At 38.0% G+C, this 25562-nt stretch overlaps 2 protein-coding genes across 16 annotated transcripts in view; one reads left to right on the top strand and one right to left on the bottom strand.

Moving 5' to 3' along the window:
- The window catches only part of LOC105468837 (ankyrin repeat domain 42), a 199137-nt gene that overhangs the window by 94651 nt on the left and 78924 nt on the right, over nt 1-25562 (bottom strand). Inside the window, exon 13 of one of the 11 annotated variants that reach the window (XM_011719248.3) lies at nt 6789-6926. The exons of 9 other annotated variants lie outside the window; for them this stretch is intronic. In XM_011719248.3, the coding sequence (XP_011717550.1) occupies nt 6902-6926 (25 nt within the window). In that variant the 3' untranslated portion in view covers nt 6789-6901. Of the gene's footprint in view, nt 1-6788; nt 6927-16903; nt 20752-25562 lie in introns of those variants that run through there. One more of the 11 variants, XM_071075372.1, reaches the window with a different exon arrangement.
- On the top strand, nt 362-23910 carry LOC105468834 (coiled-coil domain containing 90B). 5 transcript variants are annotated; one of them, XM_011719240.3, is made up of 10 exons: nt 362-502; nt 577-859; nt 6787-6906; nt 7871-7974; nt 11183-11284; nt 11934-11975; nt 12061-12132; nt 12226-12279; nt 19426-19540; nt 23447-23910. In XM_011719240.3, the coding sequence occupies exons 2-10, from the start codon at nt 760-762 to the stop codon at nt 23500-23502; spliced, it is 765 nt and encodes a 254-aa protein (XP_011717542.1). In that variant the 5' UTR covers nt 362-502; nt 577-759; the 3' UTR covers nt 23503-23910. The 5 variants fall into 5 exon arrangements, with proteins under 5 accessions (XP_011717542.1, XP_011717547.1, XP_070931476.1 ...); XM_071075375.1 differs by lacking the exon at nt 362-502 and having other exon boundaries at nt 509-859; XM_011719245.3 differs by lacking the exons at nt 577-859; nt 6787-6906; nt 7871-7974 and having other exon boundaries at nt 363-502.

Raw genomic sequence — 25562 nt, 5'->3', positions numbered from 1 at the left:
GGATTTACCGAGAATATTCATGAGTATTGGTGCATTTTAATACAACTACTGTGCATTGATGCTTTCAGCATTTTACTATGCGGAGCAAAGTCTTGAGTGAGGTCTGGGAAGGATAAATGGTGAAAATTTAAGGAATTTCTCGCAGAAACGGAGGAATTCATCTTCCCTAAAGAAAGAATATACCGACTAAAATTAGTTGGTCCTCCCGTGCACCAGACGGCGAAGCAGCAGGATGTGACGCTACACGGTCAGTGAGCGACTTGCTGGACTACACTTCCCAGAAGGTTTCTTTGGCCTCCGCACTACGCAATCACCCAGAATGCTCAGCGGCCGAGAACTTCAGGTCCCAGACTGCTGTGCGGCTAAATACGACTCCATCTCCCCCGACCCAAGCGCTTAATGGCCGCTGGCAATCTTGGGGGAGCCAGCTGTTGGACTATGCGCCGCTGCCAGGAAACAGGCGCCAGAAGGTTCTCCGACAAGATCCCGCCTTCCTAAGACGGTAAAGGCGTTCACAGGTCGGGAAGGGGCGGTGGGAGTAGCGGGACAGCGCTGAGCATTGCTCGTGAACTGTAGGTCAGCCTGCGAAGAGGCCCAGTTTCGTGGCACCACTGTGGCGCCCGCGCTGGAAGGTGGTCTTGTGACAGAGCGAAAACTACAATTCCCAGCATTCTTGCGGTGCCAGAACTACCTTGCCCGAAAGCCTGTGCGAGATTTACCCCGTCTTCCGCCTCCCGCCCGCCGGAAAACTCTGAGACCATGAATGGTCGCCAGGCTTGGCGGCTCTTGCTCTCCCAAGGCAGAGGGGATCGTTGGGTTTCAAGCCCCCGCGGGCATTTCTCGCCGGCCCTGCGGAGAGGTGAGGCAAGGCGTCGTGTCATAGATGTCTGAGTGCTCTCTAGGGAGACGATGCCCGTGGTCGCGCCTGCTCGAGCGAACGGGAAGAGAAGGTGCCACGCCCTCCTCCCTGATTCACGCCTTGTGCTGGCGACACAGCTGCCTGCTGCCCCGACTTGCCCAGCTCGCCCCAAGGGGCGAGGACTGAGGAAATCAGTGCCTTTCTGTTCTTAAAGCGAACCTTCGAAGGCCAGGGCTTCGCGCCCGGCTTCTTTCTCAGCCCTTGTTTCCCTTTTTTGGTGACAAGAGGCTAGTAATCTGGTAGGTTTGTCTGGAGGCAGCGTAAGGTAATCTGTGCTTGAGGGTGTCCTGATTTCTTTTGTGGCCTGATCTTTAGATTTTGTTTTTTTAGGTGCTGGCCTCGAGCCCAAGTTTTTGGTAGACAGCATCATAAATTTCAGATCACGTCTGCCTTATTCTCGCTGGAATTCTCAGTACTTTTCAGTCACATTGTAGACTTTGGGGAAAAAAGTGAATACTGGAACCTACAAGTTTCCAACCGGTTGGCACCCCTGTTAACAGGGTGTCCTGAAGACATCTAACTTTATTCTGAGAAACGTTTCTAGGGCTAGGTTTTTCTTGTTGTCGTTTTTTACCCCCCGTTTTTAAACTTCCCTCCTAGTTTTTAAACCGTTTTAAGGTTGTCCACAAAATAGGCGAATAGGCACCTCTTATCAACCTTAGCATTCTCTGTTCACCTTCTTGAATCTTCAGTGCCAGGTACCCTGAGCCAGTCGGTACCCAAACACTTCCACGCTGTTATTTATGCTCCATATTGTTACTTGTGCTGTTTTGCTCATTGTTTAATTTTAATCCACACCAGTAACAGCTGCAGTCAAAACTGCAGTTGTTGATCATCCGTCTGTAAGATTGCTCTTTAGCTGCCAGGATCATTCACAAGGTCTCTTTTGTTAGGTATTTGGGTGTTTAGCATAAATACACATTATGATGGATTTTACAAAAAGGAGGTAGCACTTTTGAATTCCAGGAAATCATCCAACTTTCATCTTTGTTGACTTTTACAGGTGTGCTTCACATATCCAAATGAAAACAAAATTAAATGTTTTTAGAGAATGAACTTTGAAGTGCATATCATAATGCGAAATACATGACCATAAGTAAATGTTAATGTTTTAACGTAAAAGTTTTCCCACTTGAATCTGAGTGTGCTTGGAGAAACTTTAAATCTCTTCTTACAACTAGTAGGATTTGTGTCCTTCCTCACTAAACAAATATTGAATGTTTATTGTGTACAAGTAGTTTAAACTTGCCTAATAATGTTAATAATCAGGGGATTTTGAAAACCTTGACCTCTGACCAGTGGAAGGACCTTAGTTATCATGATGCAACTAGTGTAGCACGTTAGTAGACCAGCATGTAAGAACATATGCTGTAATGCCTGTTCTTTTGAGTTCCTGACAGAAAAGTAACTGACTATACACTGAAGTGTTTCAGCTGTAAAATTAGCAGTAAATTCATATAAAACTTGCAACTTAAATTTATTGGGACAACATTTTACATATTTGTTTGTTTGTTTGTTTCATAAGTAAAATTTGACCTTTTCCAGCAAAGAGGAGCTTGGTGCAAGATAGGCCAGAGTTCCAGTCCGCAATCTATGACTTAGTAGTTTTGCCAAACTGGTTAAACCTTTAAACCCTTGAGTTTGTATCTCACTATTACAAACAAACAAATCCGCAAGATATAGCTATCAAAGAATCAAAAGTAGTAACAATGAAAGGAAAGGTTTGGAGTTTTGTACAGATGTTTAAGCCTGTACAAAACTTTTCAGGCTATTAAGGATCTGTTGTTCCACTATGAGCTAGAAACACTGATTCTGGGCACTTCATTTCCCCTACCTATTAATATGGCTGCGAAGACTTATTTATTTATTTATTTATTTATTTTGAGACAGGGTCTCTGTCACTCAGTCTCGTGTGCCTTGATGCCATCTCGGCTCACTGCAACCTCTGCCTCCCAGGCTCAGGTGATCCTCCCACTTCAGCCTCTCAAGTAGCTGGGACTACAGGCACATGCCACCGTGCCCAGCTAGTTTTTGTAATTTTTGTAGGGACAGGATCTTGCCATGTTGCCCAGGCTGATCGCGAACTCCTGGGCTCAAGCGATCCGCCTGCCTTGGCCTCCCAACTGCTAGGATTACAGGCATGAGCCACTGCACCTGGCCTGTAAAGACATTCTTAATGAGCGCTTATGCATTAAACTGCTCATGACCAGTTGGAATAGTGATTATGAAACCCTACTATGAATATCCAATGGTTTTTCCAGTTGCTTATGGCTTCCAAAGTGGAGTGAAACCCAAAGTTCTACTGCCAGTGGGTGTCAATACCTACCTCATAGGATTGGGAGGACTAAGCAAAATATTATGTGAATATCTTAGCACATTTAAGGAATAATGTTTTACATATCCTTCTGCATTCTCAGCTCTCCTTAGCCCCATAATAAATAGAAGCCAAGAGAATAGCAAAGGCAGCCCGTGCCTAGATTTTGCTGATTTCATTCATCCTGTCTGGATAACTTCTTTAATATTTAATGTAGCTGTACCATCATCCAAATAGCCATTCTTGATCCTTTATTCTCAAGGAGGGCCAAATGCGTCCCCTTTGTATTATTCATCATTGTGTATACATAATGCCAAGCACAGTGCCTTTCATTCAGCAAGTATCTATGGAGCATCCAGATTTGTGTAGGCATTGGGGATTCAGTAGTGAGCAAGAACAAATGTGGTCCCTGCTCTCAAGAACTGTATAGTTTAGTGCAGGGGTTGACAAACTTTTTCTGTAAAGAGCCCAATAAATATTTCAGGCTTTGTAGGCTGTAAGGTCAGTCACAACTATTTGCTTTGCCACTGTAGCATGAAAGTAGCCATAGATTAATCCATAAATGAATGAGCTGTGTTCTAATAAAACTATCTAGTTCTAATGAATAAAACTAGAAAAACAGGTGGTGGTAGTCTACAGGCTATAGTTGGCTGACCACTGGTCTCTTGGGGAGACAACTGAGAGTCACATAAATGTGTAAATTGTGAGAGGGTTTGCAAAAGAATCCTATGCAGTACTATGAAAAACCATCACAAGAGAGACATAACCCAAAGGACTCGTCAGGCTTTCCAGAGGAAGAAACATTCAGACTGAGCTCTGAAGGATAAACATGAGCAGGCAAAGAAAAAGAGAGCTTTCTGAACAGGGCAGGGGCTGGGCAAAGGCCCTGAGAAGGTAAAGCACATGGCATGTTTGTGGAATTAAAATCAAAGAGCCCTTGAAAGCAGAGGACCAGAGAGAGCATAGCAGGACATGAGACGAGCTACACCCTACAAAGATTTATTGGCTTGTTAAGGTATTTGGTCTGTATCCCAAATTTAGTAGGAAGCTGCTCTTTGTGTAAGGTATTCAGAGTGTTTGTTGACTAAGTCAGAGGAACTGTACTAATCCGCCTAGCTATGAGACCATAAGATCTTGGACTAATTACAGACAGTCCACAACTTAAGAGAGTTTAACTTAAAATTTTTCGACTTTATCATGGTGCAAAAACAGTATGCATTCAGTAGAAACTGTACTTTGAATTTTGATCCTTTCCTAATCTAACAATAATGCATTGGCAGGGGCAGCAAGCCGCAGCTCCCCCAGTTAGCCATGGATCACAAGGGCAAATAACCAATACTTAGTATTGCCAGGGTTTTTTGGGTTTTGTTTTTGCATCCCATAATGTTTACAAAATGCCCATTTGGGTGTCTACATGAAATATTCAACACTTTATTGTAAAATAGGTTTTGTGTTAGATGATTTTGGCCAACTATAAGCTAATGTAAGTGTTCTTGGCGTGCTTGAGGTGAGCCCAGCTAAGCTGTGATGTTCAGCAGGTTAGGTGTATTAAATGCATTTTCAGCTCAGGATATTTTCAATTTATGATGGATTTAATGGGACATAACCCTTTTATAAGCTGAGGAGCATCCATACTTAGCCCTGAGCCTCAATTTACCTCATCCATAAAATGAGAATTTTAAGGATGGGGTAATAGATGTGAAAACAGTAAAATATTATATAAATGTTATTACTGATTTTTTTTCTAAATCCAAATAAACTTCTAATCAGGGATATGTAACTAAGAGTACCATCACTACTCCTAATGCAGTTGTTATTGAAATTACTGAAATCTGCCCCTTTTCCTCTAATTTTTCTTTTTCTCTCCTACCTTAGGTCTGATATTTACACATAAAGGCATGTTTCTTTACTAGATGACATTCAAGTGAAAAAGATTACTGACCAGTGTACCAATATGTGTGTTTTAAAACATTGCTCCACTTTTATTTACAGCTACTTGCTTTTATCTCTTCAGTTAAATAGAATTTTTTGGAGTATTTTAATAAATCTTTTATCATTTGAATTTAGAGTTTATTGTTAGGTTTTTTTAAAAAACAATATCTCTTTCCTGCCTTCTAGTCTATAAAATCAGTGAGAACATCATTCATGTCTGGTTTTGCTTATCATTTTACCCCTGTGCCTGGCACAAGTTCTAGCACTCAATAAATATTCATTAGGCTAGAAGGATATAAAGAAGGAATCACATTTGTTCTACACAGTACTGGTGGAAAAATAATGCCTGAAGTTGCAGTCTTTTTTTTTTTTCTTTTTGAGACAGAGTCTCACTCTGTTGCCCAGGCTGGAGTGCAGTGGCGTGATCTCAGCTCACTGCAAGCTCCACCTCCCAGGTTCACGCCATTCTCCTGCCTCAGCCTCCCTAGTAGCTGGGACTACAGGTGCCTGCCACCATGCCTGGCTAATTTTTTTGTATTTTTAGTAGAGACGGGGTTTCACTGTGTTAGCCAGGATGGTCTTCATCTCCTGACCTCGTGATCCCCTGACCTTGGCCTCCCAAAGTGCTGGGATTACAGGTGTGAGCCACCGCACCCGGCCTGCAGTCTTTTAAATATCTAGATATTTTAAGTGGCTTAGGATAAATAAGAGAAACAGCATGGAGTGTAAGATTTGAAGTCAGAAGAATCTGAGTCTGAATCCTAATTCTACCATTGGCTCTGTAAAGGTAACTCCTTTACCTTTCCTAGAAGTTGTTTATGGGCAGAGTACCTTATAATAAATTCATCAGCAATATACAGAAAAGGTCTTTACTGTGTCTAGGTTAAAACTTGGGGAATTTATTGAAATAGGACAAGAAGGGTTATTTCAGAAATGAGAATTTTTTCTTAGGGTTCTTATGTTGATAACAGTAAATATGCCCATGATTTCAAATCAAATTCATTGATTGCATCAACAGTAAAACTTTGTGGCCCAACTATGTGCCAAAGCACTGTTCTAGGTGCTAAAGATACAGTAGTGAAAACCACAGTCAAAGCATCATGGAACTTCCATTCTGATCCAGAGATACGAACAGCAAACAAGATAATTTCATATTGGAACTGAGAACTATGTAGGAAATAAACTGTGGATATATAAGTGAGTGGGAGTATGGAAAGCTACTTTAAACAGGGATGTAAGTGTAAAAAATTTTCATAGCTCTTGAAAGACTGAGCACAGAGAAGAATTGAATTGTGTAGTTTCTGCTTTACAGTAAGTAGAGCTGAGGTGGTGATATCCAAAGCATTTGATGTGTTTTATTACAAGTTTATACTAACTCTTAACATTCCTGAATACCAAAGGAGGGAAAAGAAACATTTATTGAATGTTTAGTATGTACAGAAAAAAGTCAGAGACTTTTCAGATAAAAGAGAGGCTCAGAGGAGTCAATTAACTTGGGTGAGATGACAAAACTAGAAGAGCTGGAACTATATCATAAATGGATGGGGAAAATGCTTTGTAAGCTAAAGTAGGAAACCTTTATCAGTTACTATAAGAGAAAAAAAATGTCTTCTCTTTTCAGACTTCTTCACCACCACAACCAAGGAGGGATATGATAGGCGGCCAGTGGATATAACTCCTTTAGAACAAAGGAAATTAACTTTTGATACCCATGCATTGGTTCAGGACTTGGAAACTCATGGTGAGAAACATGGATACCTCCTGAAAGAAGAAAATTAATAGCACTCATAATAATTGCCTAGTCAAGACAGTATCACTGTTATGAACAATTAAGAGTATTTAAATAGACAATCCAATGAAATATTTTATAGTCACTAAAAATGATACTATTTGAGAAATATTTACTGATATGAGGAATGTTCAAGATATGTTAATTAAAAAAAGCATTGAAATATGTACAGAATGATTCCAATTAAGTGAAAAAGAAACTAGTTTCTAGGCTAATACTAAAGTCCATGTGGAAGTACAAATGTTTGAGATTAAAAAATCGGAAAATAAGCACAAAAAATTACCTGATATCAAAACAGTAATTTAAATTATGTGATATTAAAGGAATAGACTAATAGAACAAAATGGTATTCAGAGACACAGACATGAATTTAATGTGATGAAGGCATTACAAATTAGGGAAAGGAAGGACTATTTAATAAATGAGATAATAAATGACTAGCCACTGGGAAAAAATATATTAGATCCCCTTACTGAAAACTAAATTTCAGATAGATGAAAAGCTAAATAAATGTAAAAGAATAAGCAGTTTTATAGAAAAAAGGGGGCAAATGCTATAAACAAGCATAACACAGAAAAATAAATATAAATAACAAAAAGTATATGTAATGCTTAACCTCTCTACCAACCAAGGAAATGCAAATTTAAGTAACATTAAAATAACAATGTAATACAATTTTTTTTGCCAATTACTCAAAATAAAAAGTCATGTCTAGTGTTAATGTAGATGTGGGGAGATACAGAATGGGAATTAAAATTGTAGAGTACTTTTGGAGAGTAATTTAGCATTATCTGTCAATTTTTAAATTGTAACCATTATTTTAAAAAGAGTATAACAATTTAAATGTTGAGGAGTTACTCTCGCTGTTTATTTTGATAAGGATATACACTTTAAAATACCTATTTGCTGCCTACAGGATTTGACAAAACACAAGCAGAAACAATTGTATCAGCATTAACTACTTTATCAAATGTCAGCCTGGATACTATCTATAAAGAGATGGTCACTCAAGCTCAACAGGTAATACACTGATTACTACCGCTTCTGATACTTTCATTAGACAGTCATTTCATAACTACGTCTCTGTCTACCTAGTGACCTTCCAAACACGCTCGTATCTTCCTTGTTCTCTCTAAAGGGACCACACACACACACAAAAAAAAACACTGAATAAAGTCAGTATTTAGAGAGACTGAATAGTTAGAATAGTTGTAATAATGTTGTGGTAACAGAGATGGTATTTTGCCAAATCTTTGATGGGATGAGATCATTATATTGTGTTATTCATGAGTGGTGGTAGATTGTTAGTGAAACAACTTTTTCCCTCAAGAAAGCTCACCACAGAAGAGCTAATCTTTCTATATATTAAGTATGTTTTATTGCTGCTATACATACATATTGGTTAATTTTCACAGACATAGCTGGAAAGGACTTACATGACTGAGAAGGACTTTATAAATTCCCTAAGACGCCTTAATTTGACTGAATATAAAAATCCTAAAGTCAAATATAAGAATTTAACATGTAAGAGGCACAATGCTGTGTATTTTTCATATATTATTTAATCTCTAACAACCTTGAAAAGTAAGCAGAAATCTATTTGGCCACTGAAGACAGGCTTAGAGAGACTGAGTAATTTACAGGAGTTTTCACTGTGGTGATATGGACAAAAAGCAATAATTTTACATAAAGGACTGAATAAATGAGCTTAACTAGAATAATTTCATACTTGATATGAAACTAAGTCAGCTAGCAGGATGGGGGGAGAAAATAAAGTAATAAAGTCTTCTTATTCTGAGAATTTGATTATATTGTGATTCTGATTCAAATCTGAATATTCTCTGATGGCTCCATAGTAGTTACAAAAATCACACTTTTAATATATTTGGCTACTTAACAATGGATTATGTCTTTACATTTAAAGTTGTTAAAGATGGACACCTGTGCAGTTTTGTAGGCTTTTTGAGTCTGTATTTAAAGAATGAGGTAAAAAGAAGCTCTTAAGAGCCACATTAAGGCCGGGTGTAGTGGCTCACGCTTGTAATCCCAGCACTTTGGGAGGCTGAGGTGAGCGGATCACTTTAGATCAGAAGTTCGAGGCCAACATGGCAAAACCCTGTCTCTATTAAAAATATAAAAAAAAATTAGCCACGCAGGCCGGGCGCGGTGGCTCAAGCCTGTAATCCCAGCACTTTGGGAGGCCGAGACGGGCGGATCACAAGGTCAGGAGATCGAGACCATCCTGGCTAACATGGTGAAACCCCGTCTCTACTAAAAATACAAAAAACTAGCCGGGCGAGGTGGCGGGCGCCTGTAGTCCCAGCTACTCGGGAGGCTGAGGCAGGAGAATGGCGTAAACCCGGGAGGCGGAGCTTGCAGTGAGCTGAGATCCGGCCACTGCACTCCAGCCTGGGCGACAGAGCGAGACTCTGTCTCAAAAAAAAAAAAAAAAAAAAATTAGCCACGCATGATGGTGGGTGCCTGTGGTCCAAGCTACTCGGGAGGCTAAGGCATGAGAATTGCTCAAACCCAGGAAGCTGCAGTGAGCCAAGATCATGCCAGTACACTCCAGCCTGAGTGACCGAGCAAGGCTCTATCTCAAGAAAGCCACAATACAATCCCTTATTTTCAGGTTCAGACTCCACAAGTATGAAGTCTGTAATTAGCTTTCCAACTTTTGCCTATGTAATAGGCAAAAATCTCAGTAATAAGAATACATTATTTTTAATGTCATATAATTCCTTTATAGTGATATTTGGGGCAAACAGGACTGCCAGCCCCTAGAGGCCACATCTGTGTGACTTCTGAATTAATTCTCATAAATATGTCAAACAGAACTGAATAAAATGAACAACCCTCCTGAGTAATATATGAGGGTTAGAAAAGGCATGCGTCAGCAATGTCTGTTGTACACAGTTAAAAACTTTTATATAAGAAGTCCAAACTTCCTCCACATTAATACATTAGCATTAGACTATCGTGCTTCAGTCATTAGTTCTCTGTCCCATCGGTAATAATGATAGTTAACATTTCAGTGATAACCATATGCCAAGTACTATCTTAAGCATTATACATACATAATCTCATTTAATCCTCAGAACAACTCTTTAAGGTGTACCAGGTACTGTTACTATTTCCATTTTACCAATGAGGATACCAGAGAAGTTAAATGACTTGCTAGCATCTCACAGTAAATGGCAGAGTTTGGATTCAAAGCTCGACAGCCTGACTCCAGAACTCATACTGTTTTTTTGGGGGGCTTTCTTGTTTTATTTCTAAACCGTTATACAGAGTCCTTAATAAGGTTGTACCTCATCTGCTTTTTCTTTTGGTAAAGGATAGATAAATTAGCAAGCTACATGATTTTAAGAAGTGTAGTGCTACAGGTTGAATATCCCTTATCTGAAATGCTTGAGACCAGAAGTGTTTTAGATTTCAGATTTTTTATTTTGGAATATTTCCTTTACACTTACCAGTTGCACATCCCAAATCTGAAATCCAAAATATTCCAATGCACATTTCCTTTGAGTGTCATGTCGGCACTCAAAAAGTTGCGGATTTTGGATTTCAGATTTTTGGATTAGGGATATTCAACCTGTAACAGTTATATTTTCTTTGTAAGACTGTCTTAAATCATTTCTACAAAATTGTCCTCCCTAATGAAGCAAAAGCTTATAGATCTATCAGGTAAATGCTACCTTTTCTTTCACATATTCTTTGTAGTGCCAAATATAGGGAAGATACCCAGGAATTTAAACAAAATTGGTTATGTTGTGCTGACAAAGGGCAATTATTTTAACTACATATCTATTTTGTTTTACTATCTGACTTCTGAGTCGTATCCAATACCATGGAATTTTCCAGTGGTAGAAAATCTCAAAATCAAAGTAATAAGAGATAAAACCCTTTCCATTTGGTTATTCAAAAAACAAGAACAAAACATTATTGTTTTGAGGAACTCTTAGGGTCTAAGGAAGCATTTTATTGAGATTCTTTTCATTCAAAGACTTACACATTTCTCTCCCCTAGGAAATACCTTTTTCTTCCTTGAATCTTTTTCTTTTCATATTGATATTTCAGATATGTAAGTTTCATATTTACTTAACCAGTCAGCATTATACCTTGTAGCATGTTAACAAATGCATTTAAATTTCATGAAAAACAATTCCATAAATAAAAGATGGCTTTCTGTGGATCACTAGGTTATTTTTTTTGTTTTGTTTTCTAGGAAATAACAGTACAACAGCTAATGGCTCATTTGGATTCTATCAGGAAAGACATGGTCATCCTAGAGAAAAGTGAATTCGCAAATCTGAGAGCAGAGAATGAGGTGATGCAAATTTTAATTTATTACTCATAAAATAACTGATCTCATAATAAGCATCCTACTTAGTGAATAAGTTAATAAGACCAACTAATAATTCCATGTGGTTAGTAAACAATAAGTTTTTAGATTTAAAAAGTACTATTTGTTTAACCATACCTAATCTTTTTCTATATAAATCATAGTGCTTTGCATACTGATGAGAATAAGAGTTACATTTTATACATATAAAACCACATAAAACAGAAAATCTTTGAGCTATGTGTATAAAATTTCTATATAATGGTTTCAGAGCTGAGAGTAATGTGGCATTTTCTATTTTATTTAATCCTGTACTAAATGTCTTTGTGACTTAAGAGAAAAGTGTATTTCTGTAATTAAGTCAGAATTTTAAGTTATGTTATCCACTGTAGCTTTTTAAATTTAGAAAATCAATTTTTAAAAGTATAATACAAAAACAAATGCATTTTGCTCATAACAATTATTTTCTGAATACAGTGGCTTACTAGTTTCTTTTGAAGATTTTTTTCCTTATCAATTGTGTATTAGAAATCCATAGATTGTCCAAATTTTGGTAATCTAGGGTTTCAGATTTTTTTAATCATAATATAGATTTGGTTTAATGCTAATTACGTGTGATCTTTCCTGTACCTAGAAAATGAAAATTGAATTAGACCAAGTTAAGCAACAACTAATGGTAAGTGAATTTTTTCCTAGCTGTTAATTTCAGAACAAATATTCATAATAAGATCATTTTTTAAATATCTTTATTTTCTTTAAAGCATGAAACCAGTCGAATCAGAGCAGATAATAAACTGGATATCAACCTAGAAAGGAGCAGAGTAACAGATATGGTATTGTGCTTTTAAATGTACTTTCTTGGTTACTTACTCCTTTTTAATTTTAGTCTTTTTTTTTTTAACTTCCTGCTGCTTCATATCCTATAGTTTACAGATCAAGAAAAGCAACTTATGGAAACAACTACAGAATTTACAAAAAAGGTAAGGTAATATGTAAAAATGTCTCTTTTGTACAGTTCTTGTGCCTTGTATAACTGCTTTTATGTGTACCAGTTTATAAGTTTGGACTTTTAAAAACTAGCCCTGTAGAATCTCTGGCTTCCTCATAACTATTATAGTTAGCCAGCACTTCCGGGGAACCTGGCACCAAGTAGATCGTCATCCATGAGCCATGACCTTGAAGTAAGAATCAAGCTTTCCACATAGTGTGCCTTTTTAAACTAAATTACTTCTATAATAGAAAATAACTATTTTTTGGGCTAGGCACAGTAGCTCACACCTGTTAATCCTGCACTTTGGGAGGCTGAGGCAGGAGTTCAAGACCAGTCTGGGAAATAGAGCAAGACCCTGTCTCAAAAAAAAAAAAAAAAAAACTATTTTTTAAAAGACAAAGATTCACTATTGGTATTTCATAATTGGTACTTAAATGAGTGCCTAGGTTCAGTTAAATAATTATCTTAAGGTTTTAAAAAAGCTATATGTTAATAATATATAAACACTCATATTTAGTGTTTATTAATGTGCCAGATACCATTTTACATGCTTTACTTATATCTGTTACATCTGTCAATTAACTTAATATTCATATCAGTTTGTGTGATGTAGGCACTATTATTCCCATTTAAACAATTTGGAAAATGAAGCACAGAGGGGTTAAGGTCCCACAGTTAATAAGTGATGTCACTAGGGAAAGAACCTGGATTCTAAATCCCTAACTTGGAAGTACTGTTTTCCTTCTCAGTAATGCTACAATGTAATCATGACTTCATCTCTGTGGCTTGAGTAAAACCCAGCTTTCTGACTCAGCTTTGTCCTTTTCTTAAAAGTTCAAAGCCATTTGTCCACATTCTAACAGAAAATATATCACTCTTGCTTATAATTTAATAGAAGAGAAGGTCACATTTGTTCTTTCAGAGATCTTACTGTCTTCCCTTACTTCTTGGCCAGATAAAGGAGACAAGCAATGAAATCATCTTATATATTTAGGTATCAAATATGTTATGAGGTTTTTAGAATATGCCCAGTATGTGATACTCCTAAAAGATGATCTCCAAATATGAAAGTAGAAGGAATGTAATTCGTCAGTTTATAGTGTTTTTTTATAATTTTTTTTGATACTTTAAGTTCTAGGGTACATGTGCACAACATGCAAGTTTGATACATAGGTATACATGTGCCATGTTGGTTTGCTACACCCATCAACTCATCATTTACCTTAGGTATTTCTCCTAATGCTATCCCTCCCTCAACCCCTCACCCACCAACAGGCCCCACTGTGTAATGTTCCTGTATCCAAGTGATCTCATTGTTCATTTCCCACCTATGAGTGAGAACTTGTGGTGTTTGGTTTTCTGTCCTCGTGATAGTTTGTTGAGAATGATGGTTTCCAGCTTCATCCGTGGCCCTGCAAAGGACGTGAACTCATCCTATTTTATGGCTGCATAGTATTCCATGGTGTATATGTGCCACATTTTCTTAAACCAGTCTGTCATTGATGGACATTTGGGTTGGTTCCAAGTCTTTGCTATTGTGAATAGTGCCGCAGTAAACATATGTGTGCATGTGTCTTTATAGTAGCATGATTTATAATCCTTTGGGTATATACCCAGTAATGGGATGGCTGAGTCAAATGGTATTTCCAGTTCTAGATCCTTGAGGAATCACCACACTGTCTTCCACAATGGTTGAACTAGTTTATAGTCCCACCAACAGTGTAAAAGTGTTCCTATTTCTCCACATCCTCTCCAGCACCTGTTGTTTCCTGACTTTTTAATAATTGCCATTCTAACTGGCACGAGATGGTATCTCATTGTAGTTTTGATTTGCATGTCTCTGATGGCCAGTGATGATGAGCATTTTTTCATGTGTCTATTGGCTACATAGATGTCTTCTTTTGTGAAGTGTCTGTTCATATATCCTTTGCCCACTTTTTGATGGGGTTGTTCTTTTCTTGTAAATTTGTTTGAGTTCTTTGTAGATTCTGGATATCAGCCCTTTGTCAGAAGGGTAGATTGCAAAAATTTTCTTCCATTCTGTAGGTTGCGCATTCACTCTGATGGTAGTTTCTTTTGCTGTGCAGAAGCTCTTTAGTTTAATTAGATCCCATTTGTCAATTTTGGCTTTTGTTGCCATTGCTTTTAGTGTTTTAGACATGAAGTCCTTGCCCATGCCTATGTCCTGAATGGTATTGCCTAGGTTTTCTTCTAGGGTTTTTATGGTTTTAGGTCTAATATTTAACTCTCTAATCCATCTTGAATTAATTTTTGTATAAGGTGTAAGAAAGGGATCCAGTTTCAGCTTTCTACATATGGCTAGCCAGTTTCCCAACACCATTTATTAAATAGGGAATCCTTTCCCCATTTCTTGTTTTTGTCAGGTTTGTCAAAGATCAGGTGGTTGTAGAAGCATGGTGTTATTTCTGAGGCCTCTGTTCTGTTCCATTGGTCTGTATCTCTGTTTTGGTACCAGTACCATGCTGTTTTGGTTACTGTAGCCTTGTAGTATAGTTTGAAGTCAGGTAGCGTGATGCCTCCAGCTTTCTTCTTTTTGCTTAGGATTGTATTGGCAATGCAGGCTCTTTTTTGGTTCTATATGAACTTTAAAGTAGTTTTTTCCAATTCTGTGAAGAAACTCATTGGTAGCTTGATGGGGATGGCATTGAATCTATAAATTACTTTGGGCGGTATGGCCATTTTCATGATATTGATTCTTCCTATCCATGAGCATGGAATATTCTTCCATTTGTTTGTATCCTCTTTTATTTCGTTGAGCAGTGGTTTATAGTTCTCCTTGAAGAGGTCCTTCACATCCCTTGTAAGTTGAATTCTAGGTATTTTATTCTCTTTGTAGCAATTGTGTATGGGAGTTCTTCACTCATGATTTGGCTCTCTGTCTGTTATTGGTGTATAAGAATGCTTGTGATTTTTGCACATGAATTTTGTATCCTGAGACTTTGCTGAAGTTGTTTAGTTTAAGGAGATTTTGGGCTGAGACAATGGTGTTTTCTAAATATACAATCCTATCATCTGCAAACAGGGACAGTTCAACTTCCTCTTTTCTTAATTGAATACCCTTATTTCTTTCTCTTGCCTAATTGCTCTGATTGGCCCGGCCAGAACTTCCAACATTATGTTGAATGGGAGTGGTGAGAGAGGGCATCCTTGTCTTGTGCTAGTTTTCAAAGGGAATGCTTCCAGTTTTTGCCCATTCGGTGTGATACTGGCTGGGGGTTTGCATAAATAGCTATTATTATTTTGAGATACATCCCATCAGTACCTAGTTTATTGAGAGTTTTTGGCATGAAGGGCTGTTGAATTTTGTCAAAGGCCTTTTCTGCATCTGTTGAGATAATCATGTAGTTTTTGTTTTTGGTTCTGTTTATATGATGGATTACGTTTATTGATGCATATGTTGAACCACCCTTGCATCCCAGGGATGAAGCCGACATAATGGTGGTGGATAAGCTTTTTGATGTGCTGCTGGATTCGGTTTGCCAGTATTTTATTGAGGATTTTCACATCAATGTTCATCACAGATATTGCTCTAAAATTCTTTTGTTGTTGTGTCTCTGCCAGGCTTTGGTATCAGGATGATGTCAGTCTCATAAAATGAGTTAGGGGGATTCCCTCTTTTTCTGTTGATTGGAATAGTTTCAGAAGGAAACTATTTTGTACAGCTCCTCTTTGTGCCTCTGGTAGAATTTGGCTGTGAATCTGTCTGGTCCTAGACTTTTTTTGGTTGGTAGGCTATTTATTATTGCCTCAATTTCAGAGCCTGCTATTTGTCTATTCAGGGATTCAACTTCTTCCTGGTTTAGTCTTGGGAGGGTGTATGTGTCCAGGAATTTATCCATTTCTTCTAGATTTTCTAGTTTATTTGCATAGAGGTGTTTATAGTATTCTCTGATGGTAGTTTGTATTTCTGTGGGGCTGGTGGTGATATTCCCTTTATCATTTTTTATTGCATCTATTTGATTCTTATCTTTTCTTCTTTATTCGTCTAGCTAGCGGTCTATCAATTTTGTTGATCTCTTCAAAAAACCAGCTCCTAGATTCATTGATTTTTTTGAAGGGTTTTTTGTGTCTCTGTCTCCTTCAGTTCTGCTCTGATCTTGGTTATTTCTTGCCTTCTGCTAGCTTTTGAATGTGTTTGCTCTTGCTTCTCTAGTTCTTTCAATTGTGATGTTAGGGTGTCAATTTTAGATCTTTCCTGCTTTCTCCTGTGGGCATTTAGTGCTATAAATTTCCCTCTACACACTGCTTTAAATGTGTCCCAGAAATTCTAGTATGTTGTATCTTTGTTCTCATTGGTTTCAAAGAACATCTTTATTTCTGCCTTCATTTCGTTATGTACCCAGTAGTCATTCAGGAGCAGGTTGTTCAGTTTCCATGTAGTTGAGTGGTTTTGTGTGAGTTTCTTAATCCTGAGTTCTGATTTGATTGCACTGTGGTCTGAGGGACAGTTTGTTGTGATTTCTGTTCTAAGTCTCTAAGGACTTGCGTTATGAATCTGGGTTCTCTTGTATTGGGTGCATATATATTTAGGATAGTCAGCTCTTCTTGTTGAATTGATCCCTTTACCATTATGTAATGGCCTTCTTTGTCTCTTTTGATCTTTGTTGATTTAAAGTCTGTTTAATCAGAGACTAGGATTGTAACCCCTCCTTTTTTTTTTCTTTCCATTTGCTTGGTAGATCTTCCTCCATCACTTTATTTTGAGTCTGTGTGCGTCTTTGCATGTGAGATCGGTCTCCTGAATACAGCATACTGATGAGTCTTGACGCTATCCAATTTGCCAGTCTGTGTCTTTTAATTGGGGGCATTTAGTCCATTTACATTTAAGGTTAATATTGTTATGTGTGAATTTGATCCTGTCATTATGATGTTAGCTGGTTATTTTACCCATTAATTGATGCCCTTTCTTCCTAGCATCAATGGTTTTTACAATTTGGCATGTTTTTGCAGTGGCTGGTACTGGTTGTTGCTTTCCATGTTTAGTGTTTCCTTCAGGAGCTCTTGTGAGGCAGGCCTGGTGGTGACAAAAATCTCTCAGCATTTGCTTGTCTGTAAAGGATATTATTTCTCCTTCACTTATGAAACTTGGCTGGATATGAAATTCTGGGTTGAAAATTCTTTTCTTTAAGAATGTTGAATATTGGCCCCCACTCTCTTCTGGCTTGTAGAGTTTCTGCCAAGAGATCCACTGTTAGTCTGATGGGCTTCCCTTTGTGGGTAACTCGACCTTCCTTTCTGGTTGCCCTTTAACACACTTTTTCCTTCATTTCAACCTTTGTGAATCTGACAATTAATGTGTCTTGGGGTTGCTCTTCTCGAGGAGTATCTTTGTGATGTTCTCTGTATTTCCTGAATTTGAATGTTGGCCTCCCTTGCTAGGTTGGGGAAGTTCTCCTGGATAATATCCTGAAGAGTGTTTTCCAACTTGGTTCCATTCTTCCCATCACTTTCAGGTACACCAATCAAACGTATATTTGGTCTTTTCACAGACTCGCATATTTCTTGGAGGCTTTGTTCATTTCTTTTTACTCTTTTTTCTCTCACCTTGTATTCTCACTTTATTTCATTCATTTGCTCTTCAATCACTGATACCCTTTCTTCCACTTGATCAAATTGGCTATTGAAGCTTGGGCATGCATCACAAAGTTCTGATGCCATGGTTTTCAGCTCCATCAGGTCATTTAAGGTCTTCTCTATGCTGTTTATTTTAATTAGCCATTCATAATCTTTTTTCAAGGTTTTTAGCTTCCTTGTGATGGGTTCGAACATCTTCCTTTAGCTTGGAGAAGTTTGTTATTACCAACCTTCTGAAGCCTGCTTCTGTCAACTCGTCAAAGTCATTCTCCATCCAGCTCTGTTCCATTGTTGGCAAGGAACTGCAATCCTTTGGAGTAGAAGAGGCGCTCTGATTTTTACAATTTTCAGCTTTTCTGCTCTGGTTTCTCCCCATCTTTGTTGTTTTATCTACCTTTGGTCTTTGATGTTGGTGACCTATAGATAGGGTTTTGGTGTGGATAACCTTTTTGTTGATGCTGATGCTATTCCTTTCTGTTTGTTTTCTTTCTAACAGTCAGGTCCCTCAGCTGCAGGTCTGTTGGAGTTTGCTGGAGGTCCACTCCAGACCCTGTTTACCTGGGTATCACCAGCAGCAGCTGCAGAACAGCAAATATTGCTGCCTGATCCTTCCTCTGGAAGCTTCGTCCCAGAGGGGCAGCCACCTATATGAGGTGTCTTTCAACCCCTACTGGAAGATGTCTCCCAGTTAGGCTACACGGGGGTCAGGGACCCACTTGAAGAGGCAGTCTGTGTGTTCTCAGAGCTCAAACGCGGTGCTGGGAGAGCAACTGCTCTCTTCAGAGCTGTCAGAGACATTTAAGTCTGCAGAAGTTGTCTGCTGCCTTTTGTTCAGCTATGCCCTGCCCACAGAGGTGGAATCTAGAGACAGTAGGCCTTGTTGAGCTGTGGTGGGCTCCGCCCAGTTCAAGCTCCCCAGCCACTTTACCTACTCAAGCCTCAGCAATGGCAGACACCCCTCCTCCAGCCAGGCTGCCGCCTCACAAGTTCCATGTCAGACTGTTGCGCTAGCAGTGAGCAAGGCTCCGTGGGAGTGGGACCTGCTGAGCAAGGTGCAGGAGAGAATCTCCTTGTCTGCTGGTTGCTAAGACCTTGGGAAAAGCAGAGTATTTGGGCGGGAGTGTCCCGTTTTTCCAGGTAGTCTGTCATGGCTTCCCTTGGCTAGGAAAGGGAAATCCCCTGACCCTTTGCGCTTCCTGGGTAAGGCAACACCCTGCCCTCCTTCAGTTCACCCTCTGTGGGCTGTACCCACTGTCCAACCAGTCCCAATGAGATGAACCAGGTACCTCAGTTGGAAATGCAGAAATCACCCATCATCATCTGCATCAGTCACACTGAGAGCTGCAGACCGGAGCTGTTCCTTTTTGGCCATCTTGGAATGCTTAAAATTTTTTTATACCACTATGCTTTTACTGTTTCCCCAATTAAGACTTTTGTATCACAATTAGCCCATAAGTGAGGGTTTCTAATGTAAATGCTTTTGTCCATTTAATACAAAGGAACAAAATTAAGTTCTCTTATTTATTCTGGTTTACTACAGGATACTCAAACCAAAAGTATTATTTCAGAGACCAGTAATAAAATTGACGCTGAAATTGCTTCCTTGAAAACACTGATGGAGTCTAACAAACTTGAGACAATTCGTTATCTTGCAGGTAAGACTGTCAGAGAAAGAAATTGCCGCCATCTCATTTTCCTGTTAGTTCCTACCTACCAAGGTAACTGAGCAGGCACAGGAGAAAAAGGAGGAGCTATAAAACACGGCTCCTTTATTGCTTGGTCCCCTGTAGTGCTTAAAGAAGGTTCTAGTCTTAGGATATTTGTCGGATTATTGGTTTTTTTTTTTTAATACTTCTAATTTTTATTATAGCAGATTCCAAATTAGACACAGCCAAAGGAAGGAACATATAGGGTGTAGTATGGGACAGTTCTAAATGTTAAGCTGCTTTCATCCTCACAGATAGATGTGTTACCCTTCAGAATATAAGTTTAGCAGGCAATTCTGCAGCTTACTAATAGAAAAAGCATGTGGATATAAAAGAAATATATAAACACAAGCACAAAAATGATAGAAGGATAAACTCTTGTATTCTACAGTGAAAAAACAAAATGAAAATTTTCTTTGTATTGCTTATGTTCTTCCATAAAGATTTGAATGAGGTTAGAGAAAAAAGATCAAAAAAGTAGATATAAGCCCATTAAAAACCTGGAGGAGGGGGAGATGACCTTACCTTAAATCAACTGATTCAGCACAGATACTACCCCAAAATTAGATTATTTGTCACATACTGAGCTCCTCAGGTACCATTTGACCTGACCCAATTACAGGGCCCAGCCCAGTGATTTAGAAAGAATGCCCTAGTCAACTATTACTTGTCTTTTTTCTTTCCTTTTATAAAAAGTAATGTATTTTCATTATAAACTATTCACAGAATTCAAAAGCAGTAAAAGTGAAAGCACCTCCCCATGTATATTTACTATTAGTAGTAAACATTTTCTAGTCTTTTTCTTCTATATATAAACATCTTATATACTTTATAAAAATAATTAGATCACATATTTTTTATAGTCTACAACTTTTAAAAATTTGACCGGTCGGGCGCGGTGGCTCAAGCCTGTAATCCCAGCACTTTGGGAGGCCGAGACGGGTGGATCACAAGGTCAGGAGATCAAGACCATCCTGGCTAACACGGCGAAACCCCGTCTCTACTAAAAACACAAAAAATTAGCCGGGCGAGGTGGCGGCGTCTGTGGTCCCAGCTACTCGGGAGGCTGAGGCAGGAGAATGGCGGGAACCCGGGAGGCGGAGCTTGCAGTGAGCTGAGATCTGGCCACTGCACTCCAGCCTGGGCGACAGAGCGAGACTCTGTCTCAAAAAAAAAAAAAAAAAAAAAAAAATTTGACCAAATGTCCTATTTCTTTCCACATCAATACACACAGACATCTTTTTATTAGAAAGCATTGTATTCCCTATATGAAAATGCTGCAATTTATATATCCAGTCCTCTGTTAACAGGCATTCTCCCTCCAGTTTTTCATTATTAAGGACAATACTGTATTGAACAGCCATATATATGTGTTACGTTTGAGTAAATATACATACACACACACATATCTTTGTACCCCCATGCTAGTATTTCTATATAACAACTTGCTATGTACATTTAAATTTTGGGGTCAAAAAGATATGCACATTTAAAATGTTTGATATTAACAAATTGCTGTCTAAAAGAAAACTGCTGGTTTATACTCTTAGTCATTTTCTGGGCAGTCACCACTGATGTTGAGGTGCCAGCAGGGTTGAAGATGGAGCCCCCAGCCATCAGCTGAACCATGGAAGGGGCACAAGTAAAATAGCCTACCTACAAGCATAATTGGAATCAGAACTTACTGTTTACATCTGTGAATGTGGGCCTCAATTTCTCATACCAGCTTTCTCCATAAGTTGGAAACATTAGCACCTAGACTCTTTTATCATTCCACTTTAACTAATCAGGAGAGATTGCCCTCTTTGCTTAGTTCCAATTTGTGAAATCCTCAGAAAGAAGTCTGAATGGTTCATCCTGGGTCAGACACCACCTTTTGATCCAGAACACTGCCACCAAGGAATAATAGCAATTTCCATTTAATCTATGTAGATAATGTGGCAGATTTTGCTCTTGGCAGATAAATAATGAAAGCTAATGTTTACAGAGTGCTTAAAATGTACCAGGCACATGCTCACCTAAGCATTTTACATATATGTAGAATGTCTCCCTAGACAGGGTATAGAGGATAAACAGCAAACTTAAATAATTTGGAGATGGCTCCATAGTTACTACAACAATAGCCATGAGAAATAAAAGCTGAAATAACAGCAGCAAGACATGAGAGAGAAACTTAAATGTAGTAATGATTGTATACGCTACTGAAGGAACAAAATACCTCCCACCTCACAATAAGTAAGTGTTCATTTGGTTATCTAAAACTTAATTTATCAGCTGTTGAATCAGCAAGGATTTAACCACTTAGATAGCACTATGTGACTCAAATAAATGACAGATTGAGTCTTTCAGGTGTCACAGTATATAATAAGGATAACAAATTTTGTGTGTGTTTTTTTATTAAAAGAAAAAAAAACGGCGTTGGAGTCAAGTACACTTAGTCTTTTTTTTTTTTTTTTTTTTTTTTTTTGAGATGGCGTCTCACTCTGTTGCCCAGGCTGGAATGCAGTGGTGCGATCTCAGCTCACTGCAACCTCCGCCTCCCAGGTTCATGCCATTCTCCTGCCTCAGCCTCCCAAGTAGCTGGGACTACATGCGCCCGCCACCATGCCCAGCTAATTTTTTTTTTGTATTTTTAGTAGAGACGGGGTTTCACCGTGTTAGCCAGGATGGTCTCGATCTCCTGACCTCGTGATCTGCCTGCCTCGGCCTCCCAAAGTGCTGGGATTACAGGCGTGAGCCACCGTGCCCAGCCCAAGTACACTTAGTCTTAAATCCTGCCTCCACTATTTGCTAGCGATGTAATTGGGTATATTACCTCATCTGTACAACAGGGATAATACCACCAATCTCCTGGTTACTGTGTAATTGCTCAGCATACTAGCATACTACCCGACACGTGGCAAATAGTAGCAGGATCAAATAAGAGAATATATAATTGCCCAGTGGCAGTAAGACTAGAAACTTTGTGTTATTACTTCTCAAATGTCCTTCTCTGTATTTCTTAGAGATGCCTAATCCCATTTATTAAAACTGAGACAATGATCTTATCATTAACCAAGTTTCAATAAGTAGTAGGATCAAATGGGATGGTGTACAAATGGGTTTATACATTATGAATAACTTTACTTTGAAAGGCTAATTTCTTGTGTCTTTATTCACAAAAGTTTTCTCTTCATCTCTAACTTGTTTGTTTTTAAAATTCATTCATTGGTATTTTAAACAAACTGGAAACTAGGGGGTCCCTAAAGGCCACACACAGACTTACCTTCTAAAAGCTGGGAAAACTGAATTTTTTTTTAATCCAAAATTATGTAACATAAAGTACAGGTAGTATATTAACTATTTTAAAAACCTGATGCTGCTTCTGCCTTTTCTTCTACCTCATTGAGTTTAAAGAGTTTTTATTAAGATTTTTTTTTAACAATTACGAGAAATTATTTTAAAATGCACTGAAAAGGCAATTAAAATTCTCTTCTCATAGATATATGTATATTTTACTAGCCTAACTACATAATTTTTAATACAAGAAAGATTTCATTTATCATGAGATCTGAAGTTAGAGCTTATAATTATTTATAGTAGTCAATAATGCTAATGTTAATGATTTTAAATACAGTTTATATGTTCTAAATGACATAATTTACATTTGAATATACAGGTGCTTTTAAGAATTGGTCATTAATGCTGTCCTTAAGAATGTCTTTCATCCTTAATTTTCTAGGGAATAAAAAACAGGATAGAAAATTGCTTGGATTTCCTGTTTTTTTGCTCTTCACTTAAAGATAACATTATTCTCATTAGCTCTGCAAAATAATACAAATACAAGACCTATAACACAGTTTCTTCTTTTCACAGCTTCGGTGTTTACTTGCCTGGCAATAGCATTGGGATTTTATAGATTCTGGAAGTAGTAGTAATGCTCATACTGCCATGGCTGTTGGCTTCTTAGAACCCCAAACCAGGAGAGATTTACTTTGAACATTGTCAGTTGCAGCAAAAATTTACTACACAAGATTATTCAAAGTATATATGGACTAAAAGAGGAATATTTTAGAAAGAGATATTTTGTCTTTATTGTGTGTGTCTTTAGTATATTGAAAAGCTGTCATTCAGACCTGGTTTGATAGTTCATAGAAATCGAACCAGAGTTTTCTTGTGTTTGCTTGAACAATTGTGTAAATCATACAGGATTTTGTTGGTATTGGTTGAATATTTGAAAACTATTCCCTAGCCTACATATTTATTACTGAATTAACTTTCCTGATAACCATTGCATAATTACATTTTTTTTATATAAAATAAAAGACTATTACAACAAAGTTGTGTGGGTTTTAAAAGTGACTTACCATATAGCGGGAGATTGATTTCTTTTTGGTAATGAACTAAAACAATAAATTTTAAAACGATTGATAGGCCAGGTGCGGTGGCTCACACCGGTAATCTCAGCACTTTGGGAGGCTGAGGCAGGCGGATCACTTGAGGTCAGGTGTTCTAGACCAGCCTGGCCAACATGGTGAAACCCTGTCTCTACTGAAAATACAAAAATTGGCCAGATGTGGTGGTGCATGCCTGTAATCCCAGCTACTTGGGAGGCTGAGGCAGGAGAATTGCTTGAACCTGGGAGGAAGAGGTTGCAGTGAGCTGAGATAGCGCCACTGCACTCCAGCCTGGGTGACAGAGCAAGACTCCATTTCATAAATAAATGTGTGCTTTAGTGCAAATGTACACCACTTAATATGAAATCTGTAGAGGTGCTAAATATTGAGCTCTGATTATTACATGTATTTTTAAAATATCTGATACTCAAAAACCAGTTTATCCCTGCTTCTTAATCTAGTTTAAGTTAACCCATCTTAAATTTATTACATAAAACAAAGCTTTCCTTAATGACTTAAATTCAGCAAACATTTATTGATATCTAGTACCTACTCTCAAGAAACTCATAGGAAAATTTAAATTCTAGTTTTGTTATTAGATGTATATTTTTTCTTACAAAGTAATATCTATTAGTAAATCATAAGTAATTTCAAAGAAATTTTAAAATGTCCTTTTCATCTTAGTTCTTCAGTTTTATCCAGATCAAGAAGACAAGACCAAAAAGTAAACATTTTGATTTCATAATGCCTTGGTAATAGCTATAAAAGTTGGACAAAATCAGTTATTCAAAATAACCTTGTCATTTGTTTAGCTATAAACAAACAGGGAATCTGCAGCATAGAGTAGTCAAGAGATTGGTCCATATGGTCCAGTGAGTTAGAGAGTCAGAGGCTTTCCAACTATATTTTCCTCAAAAATCTAACTGCTGATTTGTTTTCAAAAGAAAAACTCTTGACATTATCCTGTTGCATTCTGATTCATTTTTATCTCACAATCCTATTGCCTAAGAGAGTTCTTAGCACATTGTACATGAATTTCTACTGGGTCAATTAATAAGTGACCATATATATTAAAGTCCACTGTAACAAAGTACACTGCATTTGTTCAATTAACCAGTATGACTGCCTGCTGTATGCCAAACAGCATGCTAGTCCCTTTGTGCACAGAGATAAACATGGTTTTATTCTTATTGAATTGATAATCTTAGTGAAGGAGAGAGACATTAAGCAAGTAAATAAATTAGTAGTCTGTTAAGATTTAAAATACTCTAAAATATTAAGAGGGAATGTATCTCTCCTCCATGTGAAGGAAGCTCCAGTAGCATAACATTATCATCATTCTTCATCCCCTTATCCAGTCTGCCCTGGGTAAAGTGACTTGCCCAACTGTAAATCTAGTAGAAGAAACAAGGCGCAATTAGCCTACTTCCTCCCCACTCCTATTTGGGACCAGCCTATCTGAAGAGACATTCATTCTATTCTGCTTCTGTGGGATCAGGCTCTGCCTCTGCAGAGACAGGGTCTCATGTGTTGCCAGGCTGGAGTGCAGTGACTATAGGCATGATCATCTTTAGCCTTGATGAACTCCTTGGCTC

This window comes from Macaca nemestrina, chromosome 12 (assembly GCF_043159975.1).
Source record: "Macaca nemestrina isolate mMacNem1 chromosome 12, mMacNem.hap1, whole genome shotgun sequence".
Taxonomy (NCBI): domain Eukaryota; kingdom Metazoa; phylum Chordata; class Mammalia; order Primates; family Cercopithecidae; genus Macaca; species Macaca nemestrina.
The sequence above is the reverse complement of the archived record's forward strand: the minus strand, read 5'-3'. Positions and strand labels throughout refer to the sequence as shown.